The sequence below is a fragment of the Rhinatrema bivittatum genome, chromosome 7, assembly GCF_901001135.1.
Source record: "Rhinatrema bivittatum chromosome 7, aRhiBiv1.1, whole genome shotgun sequence".
In the NCBI taxonomy this organism is placed as follows: Eukaryota; Metazoa; Chordata; class Amphibia; order Gymnophiona; family Rhinatrematidae; genus Rhinatrema; species Rhinatrema bivittatum.
In genome coordinates, this window is record NC_042621.1 from 222,155,032 (window position 1) to 222,167,691 (window position 12,660).

General features: G+C 44.2%; 1 protein-coding gene across 1 annotated transcript in view; it reads right to left on the minus strand.

The window, feature by feature from the left end:
• PLCE1 (phospholipase C epsilon 1) overlaps positions 1–12,660 on the minus strand; it is a 401,333-nt gene that overhangs the window by 188,087 nt on the left and 200,586 nt on the right. Inside the window, exons 4-6 of the mRNA XM_029610717.1 lie at positions 11,870–12,015; positions 9,215–9,473; positions 5,013–5,221 (exon numbers count right to left, since the gene is read on the minus strand). Coding sequence (XP_029466577.1) covers positions 5,013–5,221; positions 9,215–9,473; positions 11,870–12,015 — 614 coding nt within the window. The remainder of the gene's footprint in view (positions 1–5,012; positions 5,222–9,214; positions 9,474–11,869; positions 12,016–12,660) is intronic.

Consider the following 12,660-nt stretch of genomic DNA (forward strand, 5'->3'; position numbering starts at 1 on the left):
GCAGGTCTTTGTTGTCTGGGCCTGGCTACTGGCGGATAATACCGCCTAGGGCGGTAATATGGCTTTCTTTGTTCCCTTCTTGGAGGCCTCCTAGAAGGTTGATGTACCTCTTGTGGCAGCTGAGAAAGCTGTTTGAGGGTTTCTGTATGGTCCTTGATGGTGGCTACTGCCTCCTTGACCTTATCGCCAAAGAGGTTCTCCCCTAAGCAGGGCAGGTCCGCCAAGCGCTCCTGTACCTCTGGTCTCAGCTCTGAAGATTTAAGCCAGGCCCATCTTCTCGCTGTTATTCCAGCTGCAGACAATCTGGAGGTTGTCTCGAATGAATCATACGTGGCCCGAACCTCGTGTTTCCCCGCCTCTAGGCCCTTATGTACTAGGTTTTGAAAACCTTCCTGAAGATGGTCAGGTAACTGCTGAGACAGGGATTCAACTTGCTTCCATAGGTCACGCTGGTACTGGTTCATAAAAAGCTGGTATGAATTTATTCTAGCTACCAGCATAGCAGCTTGGAAGATTTTTCGACCAAGATTGTCCAAGAACCTATTATCCTTTCCAGGAGGTATGGAGGCATGTTGCTTTAATCTTTTGGCCTTCTTTTGGGCCGACTCGACCACCACTGACTGATGCGGTAGTTGAGTTTTTTGGAACCCCGGGATGGGTTGTACTAGGTAAGTGGCATCCGCCCGCTTATTAACAGCTGCCACCGACCCAGGGTGTTCCCATATCCTGTACATAAGTTCTTGTAAAACTTCATGAACAGGAATAGCAAGAATTTCCTTGGGAGGGTCTACGAATTGAAGCACCTCCAAGGTTTTTTGTCTGCTGTCCACTTCAGAGATGAGAGAAAAGGGAATTGTTTGAGACATCTCCTTAATAAAGTTGGAGAAAGAGAGATCCTCCGGTGGTGACTTTCTTCTATCTTCTGGGGGAGAAGGCTCAGAAAGGAGGTCTTCATCCGAGGAGAATTCTTCGTCACTATCATCCAGAGGGAGCTCCAACGGCCTAGTAGGCTTAGTTGGCATTTCAGAAAGTGGAGTCTGAGGTCTGAGGGGTGGTGGGACACCCGAAGGACCTGGTATTGGCTCTTGACTGTCATCTACATCTATAGGATGTGGTAGAGATGAGAAGCAATGTATTAATGAGTCCAGTTTGTCCATCAATGGTTGAAAAATGGACTCTTGAGAAGGCATCGAAGGTGCCATCGGGATCGATGGCCGTGGTGGAATCGATGGTACTCGGGGAATCGGCAATGCTGAATCCGGTGGCTGCGGCCTAGGTAGAACCGGCAATGGAATCGGCGCCATCGAGGAGAGCGGTGATTTCCTTGGCATCGGTAGTGAAGGAATCGGTGATGGAACCGGAGATCCTCCTATGACCGGTGTCGATGGCAGAACCGGAGTGGCAGGCCGTGGCATCGCCTCGATAAAGGCATCCTTAACCGCTTGACGTATGTAACTGTCAAGTTCCGCCCGCATGGATGATGTGAACAGAGCACCCATGGGGGGAGGCGGTGGTGGCGACAGTAGTACGACCTCAGGGCCCTGAGGAGGTACGATTCCTTCCGCCGGAATCGGCGAGGGTTGGCCTGTCGGTGGCTCGGAAGCCTTACTTTGGAGCCGGGCTTTCTTACTCGGTGCCCCGTCTTCCGCCGATGGCTCGCCGGGTATCGGAGCGATGGTTGCTGGTTGCGGCCTGCGATGCCGATGGCGATGTTTATCTTTTTCGCGCCCTTTTTCGCTACTCGATGTGGACGCTCTGGACGATGGTGAGGGGGAGGAAAAAGGAGCGTCTCCCGAGTCACCGGAGTGACGTTTCTTCAAGACTACTTTCCTAATCGCCCCAGCCGGAGACGATTGTGTGGAAGTAGATGGAGCAGTAATCAGTTGAATTTTGAATAATTGCTCCATCTTGTCCATCCGTAGACGTCGACCTTTCGAGGTCATCGTAGCGCATAAGGGACAATTTTTTACATCATGACCTTCACCAAGGCAAAGTACACAGTCTTGGTGAGGGTCTGTAATAGACATATTTCTCGCGCATTTCGGACATTTTTTAAAACCTGTAGCCATTTTGTGGCCGGGCAGCCGTCGACGGCCTAAGGCTCAGGTAAATTTTGTTTTTAGTCAAAAAACGGCACGGAACCGCGAGAACGGGAAAAACTCACCGCGATGATCAAACTAAGGGAGACCCTCTGCGTTTGAAGTTTTTTAAAGCTTTCCGTAAGGAAAATATGTGGAGAATCCCACAGGACTCCTGATAACCGCGAGGCTAATTGCTTCGCGGAAAAAAGAAGACTAAAGGGAGACCCCTGTGGCAGGGAATATCATGACATGCTGGGCATGCTCAGTAGGCACTCTGGTGCCAGTCAAAAGTTTCATAGAAACTTTTACAGAAGTTTTCCGTACATAGGGCTCCATTACCGATGTCACCCATATGTGAGGACTAGCATCCTGCTTGTCCTGGGATAAATATAGTTTTAAAAAAAATCTTTTCCCCTTTTTCTTCCCACCAGTCTTTGCAGCTCCCCTTCTCCAGATGGCAAATCTAGGAGGCTCAGGGATCCTTGCCAGCCTCATGGGGAATCTCCTTGGAGGCTTTCACCTCGCTGTTATAGGCTGACCAGCAGGGGTCTGCCATAGTAAAACCCTGAGTATAAATCCTCCATTTCTGCAGCATCCCAGGCCAAATTGTCTTTAACAGATGGGGAATTTGAACCCAGATCCTAGGCGCCACCGTGGACAGTGCTATGGCCTGAGCCATGGGGATGATCCACAGTCATGGTCATAATTGGGTCAAATCTAGTTTGATCCAAGGGCAATTATTTGTCAAGAATCAAGAGACATTAAAAAGTCCTTTCAATGCAAAAGGCTGTAAGAAAATCTAACAACTTCCCAGAGCTCTTGCTCAGGGCAAGCATTAAAACATATTATAAATTAGAACATTTATGCTTATTTGATATTTTATGTTGTTTTGTACGTCGCTTAGAAGCAACTCATAAATCTGATTTAAAAAATGAATAGATCCAGCAGGCATAATCTGTCAGCTGAAACCTGTCGACTCTCACTGCTGAAGTAGTTAACAGCAATAATTATTTTGTCCATCAGCTCAGATTGTTAGGTAGTTGCCCATGCTCCCAACATTCAGTACGCTCATAGCTTGGATTTGAACATTTAACCTTTAGCAAATTGTATAGAGGTAGAACCCACTGCTACAGGGACTGTGGTAGAAGTTCATCAAGTCCATGGATGGACATTCTTGGCGCCGGTTTCTACATTCTACCAGATGCTGGTAATTCCATTAGGGAAACATTTCTTCGGGAAACAAAGCTTATTTCTTTAAAATGAGATTTACAATTGCAGGTAAATGAAATAAGTATGTTTAAAACAGGAACTGGTAGTTCCTCCCTCAGATGATAACTTATTGGTCTCTAGGTTCTTCCAGTAGCTTAACATCTTTGTCAGCCCTGCAGAATGAAAAACTGTTGACATTTAAGTCAAAGCACAGCCGCAAAGATTATGAAAATTGCAAATGATAACTTGCTTCAAATTTATAAGTGCTGATGCATGAGAGACAGTAATGTTTTGCTGTAACTAATATTTCAAAATTAAATGAATGCACTTATCTCTCATAACTAAAACCTATGTTAATCTCATCGTACTTTGAGCTATTCCCTCACACAGGCTAATGGGAGAGCTATAATGTGCACATCTGCTTTTTTCCCATCTTGTTAAACTCATAGCCTTACAAGAGTACAGTAAGAGGTTCAGTTAGTTTATGTAATTCAGTTTGTGCTCTTTGTATCCTTAAAACCTATGACTACAAAAATAAAAGTAAGCATAAGAACATAAGACTTGCCATACTGGGTCAGACCAAGGGTCCATCAAGGCCAGTATCCTGTTTACAACTGTGACCAAGCCAGGTCACAAGCACCTGGCAGGATTCTAAGGGGTAGATTCTAAGCTGCTTATCCTAAGAATAAGCAGTGGATATCTGGAACTCCACCTTAGTAATGGTTTATGGATTTTTTCTCCAGGAAATTGTCAAAAACTTTTTTAAACTCAGCTAAACTAATAGCTTTCACCACATCCTCTGGCAACAAATTCCAGAGCTTAATTTTCACTTATTAGTTTTAAATGTACTACCCAGTAACTTCATTGTATGTCCCCTAGTCTTTGTACTTTTTGAAAGAGTAAACAACTGATTAATGTTTACTCGTTCCATTCTGCTCATTCTTTTATAAACCTCCATCATATTTCCTCTCAGCTGTCTCTTCTCCAAGCTTCTCTTTAGTCTCCCTCATAGGGGAATCGTCTATCTCCTCTATCATTTTGGTCGCCCTTCTCTGTACCTTTTCTAATTCTGCTTTTTTTTTTTTTGAGATGTAATGACCAGAACTGCACTCAGTACTCAAGAGGTCACACAATGGAGCGATACAGAGGCATTATGATATTCTCTGTTTTATTCTCCATTCCTTTCCTAATAATTCCTAGTGTTCTATTTGCTTTCTTGGCTATTGCTGCACACTGAGCAGAAGATTTCATCATATTATCAACAATGACACCTAGATCCGTTTCCTGAATGGAGACCATTAATGTGGAACCTTGCACTGTGTAGCTATAATTTGGGTTACTCTTCCCTAAGTGCATCACTTTACACTTGTCCACATTAAATTTAATTTTCCATTTGCATACCCAGTCTTCCAATTTTGCAAGGCCGTATCCCCAACAGAGGTTAAGACATGGACCTTGTTCATGAGTTTCTTTGCTTTAATGTACCAAGTGTTTGGGATTCTTCTAGAAACAATAGCTTTTGGTGTCTGAGTAATATAACATGTAACTTGAGAGAAACTGGAAAGGATACCCTAAAGCAAGCTCAGCCTACTGTCCATGTGGTTACCAAATAAATCTTCAGTAGAAGTAAGCATAATGCGGAAAAAAATGAATACCTATAGAGCAGAAAACACACAGGTAGGGCCAACAAGATCTTTCAGAGTTAGAAATGGGAAACCTTACTGATATCTGTTTCTCTCCTTGAAAGAGTTTTTTCTCGAGCTGCCCCCTTCACTGAAGCCATCATCACCTTCCTCCGACTCCAAGCTGCGGTTGCAACTGCGGATGATCTGCAGGATACTGCTCACTGTTGACTCTTTGTCTGCATTGTTTAAACCGTCTTTTCCAACTCGCTGCAAGAAGTTATCTTGCCCATCATAATCTGAAACAAACTAAAAATTTAAAACAGCATGGAGGACCCTGAAAGATATTAAGTGCATCTCTACTGCACTGTATCATCAATCCTCACTTTTTGCCAGCGCATTAGAGAGAAAAAGATGAGCACTTTAGGAAGAGCCCAATACAGGGCTACATGACAATACACGGGCAAGTCATGTTAAAATGTTTCTCGGTTTTCTTAAGTCTGTTTCACTCCCTTAAAAAAAATTCAAAAAAGCTTTTTTTATTTACAGTTTTTATTTCAGCACCAACTCATGTTGATGGCAATTCTCATGAGCAGTTGTTTCTACAGTCTTTCCAGCAGAAGCTGATGTGTTGGACCAGCAGCCCTCCACATAATACAAAGGGGCTGACTCTGCTCCAGACTTAAATAATTTCCTGGATCCCACCCTGTCCCTCCGCCCTTTTTTTTTTTTTTTAATATTTTTTTTAATGGTGACAGCCTTTGGCCAGAGGCCATGCACCAGGACTCCTTCTGAAACCCTATCATGGACCCTAAATCCTGCCACTAGGCTTTGCTGTTATGCAATATCTAGAATTCTTTTCTCCATTCCCAAACAGATATGAACACTGCCTCCTCAGTACCCGAGGCCAACACAGGGAGCAGAAGGATTTGACCCAGTAATCAAACCCAGGTCCTCAACATGACAGGTCACAGCAGTGCCACTGAGCCACCAGGCAAACCTTGTGGATCATTTAAGGGGAAGAGGAAATGCTAATGAAGGTGAAATGCTTTTAAATGACAGAAAGAGCTTGGAAGTATGCAGTGTAATTCATCACAAATCCATAATAGGCAATGAAGGTTTTCATATGTGATATAGTGTTTGGTAGTAGATCTAGCTGGCTTCTGCAACATGCTAAGAGTCGGTAGTCCGAGGGCAGGAGCCAGCAAGAAGGGTTCCACAGTTATTAGGGAAAACATTTCTAAAACTGTTTTGAAGGATGCAGATTAATTTACAACAGCCATATGATGGGGCAATTCAAACATTCACTTGTAGGCAGCGAGGTTATACCAGTTATTTTTATAAAGCTCAGCGACCCAAAGGAGCTCCCCTATTCACTTCTGAGTGACCCGATCGCATCACAGCACACCTCAGTCTTTCTGAGCAGCCTCAGGATGTCTGAAAGTTATAGGAAATGCTTTCCAGTATACATGTACACATTCAGGGGGGGGGGGGGAGGGGGTATTTTTTCAAAGAAAAATGTATTAGTGCTGTGATTACACCTAACTGAAGAATCATGGAACATGGTTACACATCGTGTCTCCCCTCCCAGGAGGCATATAGAGACTCACATTATAAGAACGAGTAAGGAACCCGCTGCTATTTATTTATTTTATTTATTACTAGCGGTACCCGACCACGTGTTGCAGTGGCAGAGTCAGGTTCTTTTACCCTCCCTCCCCCTTCCCCTTGCTCATTTACCTCAGTCACTCATCCTCCTCCCCCTTGGTCACTCACCCCCCCTTCCCTCCCCTGTCCCCACTCCAACTCTCTTCCCTCACACTCACCCCCCCCCCTCATTCTCCCTCCCCTCACTGTCACCTCCCCCCGCCTACTGCCTACCCTTCAGATCAGAAAACCTTTGTCTTTCTATTTCTGTGGGAACCCCCCCACCCCAAAAAAACAACCCCCAATCCCAACCCTTTAAATCAAATAATAACCCCCCACCCTCCTGCCCCCTCCCAAGACCTGGGAAATTAAAATTGTTGTCCCTGGGCATCTGTGCGCGTTATGTAGCCAAATAGGGGAGTGCCTAACCAAATTTGCACTTCCAAAATTGTTTTGTGGTCTGGGGAGGGCTCTTTTGGTGCGTTCCCGAGATCGTGCAAGTTTAGTGTATGTATTTGTGTGTGAACCTCCCCCTTCCCCCAAAAAACAACCCTATGAGAAAAGTTCTCTTAAACTAACCACCCCACACTCTCCTGCCCCCCCTCCTCCAGCCCTGCGAAAAACAGTAGCCCCCCCTGCCCCCCCCCAGAGTTGCTGATTGACTGAAACCTCCACCCTCGTGACCCCTCCCAAGATGTTCGCAATAAATTCATTACCACCCTCCACCCTCCAGACCCCCCCGAGACCTGATAAAAATGTTCAGGAGCAGTCTGGGAGCGATGTATTTGCGTTGGTCCGTCGGCTGTGAGCACTGAAACAGGTTCCGACGGCCCTTTGCCCTTACTATGTCAATGGGGTGGAGCAATGGCAGCGGTAGGTCCTCTGACATAGTAAGGGCAAAGGTCCACCGGCTGCTAGTCCTGAAAATGGCGCAGAGGGGCCCTCACCCTTACTATGTCACATGGGCTACTGCCGCCATTGGTGTCCCCGAGTGGCATAGTAAGGGAAAGGGCCGTCTGTGCCATGTTGATTGCTGGCAGCCGACAGCCATAGTGCAGGAGATGTGTCCCGGACTGGTCCTGGCCCCCCGCTGGAGCCTCCCGGACTTCTGTCAGGTTTTGTGAGTGTTGTGCGGGCCTGGGAAGTAAATACATTTGGCATGTGTGTGAGGGTTGTGAGGAGGGTGGTTTTGTGTGTGTTGGGAGGCTGTGGGAAGTAAATCAATTTGGCATGTGTGTGGGGGGTGTGAGGAGGGTGGTGGGTGTATTTTATCTGTAAAGGAAATAGTTATCTTCCGGCGAAAAAAGTGCGCGAATGTGTTAAAATGGAAGCGAAACGTGGACCTGAACTGGTGAAATGATTAGTGTGGAGTAGCATGAGAAGCAGCCTCCCGGGGGTGAGGTGCTGACAGGAGTCTCAGGGTTGTAGCGGGATAAGTGAAAGAGTGAATAAATTAATTTTAAGTGTCAGTGAAAGGACCAATCCCCTTTCAGAAGGCTGTCCTGAAAGGGGATTGGTCCTTTTACTGAGCAGTGTCAGTGAAAAGGACCAATCGGGTACAGCCCTGCCGGGGGTTGAGGAGAGAGCTCTGGCCAGACTGTTGCAGGCGCCCAGCCACTTCTATTGGGGCACCTGATACAGAACGCTAGGATGCAGAAATTATCCATTGTGCATTGTGCATTTTTTTTTAGCACGGCAGCTCATTTGGGTATTTCGTCGGGCACCCAGGAGAGGAGGATGTATGCGCATTGAAAAAACATGCGCCCAGTTTGGATACACGTTTTTTCGTGCTTTATACTGCATCAGCCTGAAAGTGTTTCAGGAGATGGGGTTGGATTGGGGAAATAAACTATGTATAGATATAGAGTTTTTAAATATATGCATAGTTTCCTCTGCCTAACCCCATCATTAATTTAGCAGCAGCAAACTGCATGGGCACTTTTGTACCCACATTAAGCTTTAGCAAAGTTTTAAAGAGAAATGGCCTGGCTGTGGGTTACTTGCTGCTAGGCAGTTTTGTGAGAATTACTCCCTATATTATTACTGCCCAACTGATAAGGTATCTGGGATGTAAAATATATAGTCAGTTTGAAAGCACACAAGTACATTTTAAAAGGTGCGCATGTGTTCCCATAAACGTGTGTATTGGGCATGTGAGCAAAAATACACTCAATTTTATATCGTGCGTGCAGGTACACACGTACAGTTTAAAATATCCCTACTGCGCCATGTGTTGTAGCCTTTACACGCATACTCACAAGAGACTGAAGAGAGCGTGTGTCTCATTTAAAGGGCCAATCTGACACTCTTTATATATCCCACTGTAAGAGGGGCACTTTCAACTCAGAGTGGGTTTTGGGGGGCAGTGTTACAAGGGTCTCCAGACCCTTGTGCCCTAGGCAGACCAATGTATCACCGCTCCCCTCCATATTACTTTTGTTACACAGCTCTCTAAGGAAGGTTGTCCTGGACTTGATCTTTGAGACCTTCCACCATGTCTGATTTTGAGGACAGAACTATAAATTCTGATTAATTGCATTTGCATACATTTGGTCCAAGAACCAAACAACATATTATGATTAATCCGAAAGCCAGACCTGGTTAAGGTCCCAAAGCCTGAGTTTGACAAAACCTCTTTATTTCTCAGTGACTTACCTCTAGTGTTTCATCTTGAGAATTGTAGCGAGGGCAGAGCCTTATGAGGCTGGCTGCTCCATCGAGAACTTCACAGAGCTCCTTCAGAAATACGCCACAGAAGGGAACCACCTTACAGCCCGGGATGTTCAGAGCCCGGTTCACCACCTTCCTGTACTCAGAGGAGGATTCATGCTGGGCCATCGCATCTTTCAGACTTCGCATGGTTTCAATGTCAGACTGGTCCATAAACTGCCACATTTTCAAAACTTTCCGTGACCTGTTTTCCAAACAAGGGGCAAAGTCACTCATTTCCAGGTAAAAGAACTATTTCCAGATTTCAAACGCTGAAGAACAATTATTTGGCCAAATCAATGGCCTCCTGTGCTTAATCTTCATTTATCAGATCAGTTAGTGCCTCTCCATATGCCAAGTTTTTCCAAACCTGCCCTCTGACTTGTCAGGTTTTCAGGATACTCACAATGAATATGCATGAGATAAATCAGCATACAGAGACCCAGTATATGCAGATTTATGTCATGAATATTTATTGTGGGCATTCTGAAAACCCAACTGCCTGAGGGGTCATCAAGACAGGTTTCAGAAGCCCTGCAGTATGCAATAGCATAAATTGTCCATATAAGGATGACAAACTTCCTGTTTCACAAGTGATGTATGCATAGAAATCAAAATGAAAAAATACAAGGCATATGCTTAGTAAATTAAGAATCACTCTAGTAATTATTTATTTTCCTCATCAAAAATAATGGTCTGATTTCCCCTAGAGGTGGTGTTATACACTACCATATGGGAGGCTTGGTTTGATTATTGCCTCCAGCTTCTGTTTCTCAGGCTGGCTGAGGATGCTACAGAGGTACTGTTCACAGATCCTTGAGGGAGGGAATGCCAGGAGAAGTAGCAGCCTAGTGGTTACAGCAAAGGCTTGAGAACCAGGGAAACCAGGATTCGTATTCCACTTCCCCACTGACACTCCTTGTGGGCTTGGACAAGTTTCACAGAGGGAATATCTGTCCGGGTAGCTTGTAAGTTACTTGTATAAATCTTGAGATTTTAAATTTCTGCCCCACTGACCAGCAAAATGTTACCCAGGATAAAAAGAGGGAGGAAAGGGAGAGGTGGCCTAAATGTATCCAGGTAGCCCTGATACTAAGAACTAGCAGGATAAATTTAAGCAGGTGAGCAGGGTCAGGTACCTTGCAGTCCTAAAATTACCTAGAGTCTAGACTCTATACCTGGATAACTTCTCACCCAGGATGGACTTCCCTATCTCTTGTTATCTCAGGTATGCACTTGGACTGTAAGCTCTTTGGGAAAGGGACTGACAGTTCCCGAGTTCTATAAATGCTGTAAGCTGCCTTCATCTTTATTTGGAAAGACAAGCTAAAAATCCAAATTGACCTTCTTTCCATCCTTAGCTATTGCTCAACAGTGACTTCTACTGGTCAGATTCAGTGTGCACATGAACTAGGTTCTGGAAAGAGCTGCAGCCTCTGGCCCATGGCCAAAGACTTTTCCTACACTAGCTGGGCTAGATGGGAGGGGGGGGGGGAGAGGAGAGGTTATTAATTCAGTTGGATAGGTGCAAATAAAAGCTCACTGTGCTGTAGTCCAGTATAGGATGGTTCTAATTGAGCTGAAAGCCCAAAGAAGCAGGAGGAGATAAATAAATAAATAAAGGTTTCCTATTTTTGAAAGGGAGTTTTCTTGTGTTTTACTGGGAAACATCCTTATCAGACCTAAATGGAAAATATGTACCTAAGTTTTGAGAAAGGAATACTGAACAGAAATTATTTTCAGAAGAGATTTTCTCAAACTTTCTCACATAATCAGAATCCCACTAGCCGCAACGTAGTGACTTAGGGGTTCCATTAAAATCATTGTTTAACCCATGTTAACAGCCAGTTTTAAAGTGGGATGTTATCTGCAAATTGAACACCCAAGTCACTATAGAGCATAAACCTTTATTCTTACCCATGACATATCTGCATTACCACTGCTGGAAATGCAAGCCCCTTTAGGTGCTCCAGTCCTACCTCCTACCCTCTTGACTGAAGTCCAGTGGGAACCCCCTCCCATGTCAACAAACTGAGCTCCTCAGCCAAATTCTCCCAGTCTGAGTCAGCAAACTGTATCCCTTAGTTTAATCCCTCTACCTCGCTGAGTTGTAGCAAGATTTTAGTGCTAGCTAGTTGGTTAACACAAATCAAGTTGATTAGTGCAATTTGCAGCTATCAATATTAATGATCTGTTTTGCATAAGTTTGCATGCAACGCAGCTTATTAACATTTTTTCAACATTAGTCCATATCAATACTATATTAATGTGGGCTGATGTGCTAAATTACACTAAATAAAGCAAACAATACATGTTATAGCATGATAATGTGCATTATTGCATGTTTAATAGTGTTAAATCTTGCATTAGCCTTCATGAACTTTTATGTATTGAATTGTATGTACAATAAATTATAATGTAAACTTCTTTGATTTTATACAAGAAAGTTGGTACATGAAAGAAATAAAACTAAAATAGTAAAGAGATCCCATAGCCAATGTTATATCTTGGAAAACAGAAATTAGAGTAAGTGCCAAGCACTGGTTTCTCTCTCTCTCTCTGTGTACATCATGTTTTCTTATTCTCTTCTTGAAAGGTTACCTGAGTCCAGCAAGGAATTCCATCACAGCATTGTAGTTGCCCATGTTCCAGCAGCACTTTGCCACGTGCACCAGGTGTGAGAAGACTTCGCGCTTCTCTTCCATGGAGCCTGCAGTCAGGATCAACCATGTCACCCACGAGCTCACCTTAAAATACATAACAAATAACCAGAGAGGATCAGTCACACCACCGAAGAGCTCAGCTTAAAATCATAACACATAATCGTGCAGGCTCAGACACATTGCCCAAGAGCTCACCTTAAAAACATAATAAGTAATCATACAGGCATGTTGCCCAAGAACGATTATGACAGTGTATGACAGCTTTCAAAAGGAAAGAGAGAGGACGTAAGCAATAATCTATTCTACATTTGTAATAACACAGATATTGCAGCAGGTGTGTACTGACACAGATATTACTCCATGCCCTGGGTATGTGATAACACAGAAGTAACTAGATGCTCTGAGGATGGGATAACACAGCATTACAAATTAATGATCATCATTCACAAAATTTTAAACAATGATCATCAAGGTCTAAACACTCTTAACATAACTCCTAAAAACCCCTCAAGAAACCTACTCTCCAATAACTCAAATTACTTAAACATCCCTACCATCAAAGATGCGCATTTGGCAACAACAAGAGAAAGAGCCTTCTCCATCGCCTCCCCCAAACTTTGGAACACACTACCTGAAGACCTGAGAACCTAGCACAACATAAAAACATTCAAAAAAGACCTAAAAACTCTTTTCTTTCGCAAATTCTTCACTGACCCTCAGTCATCTGAC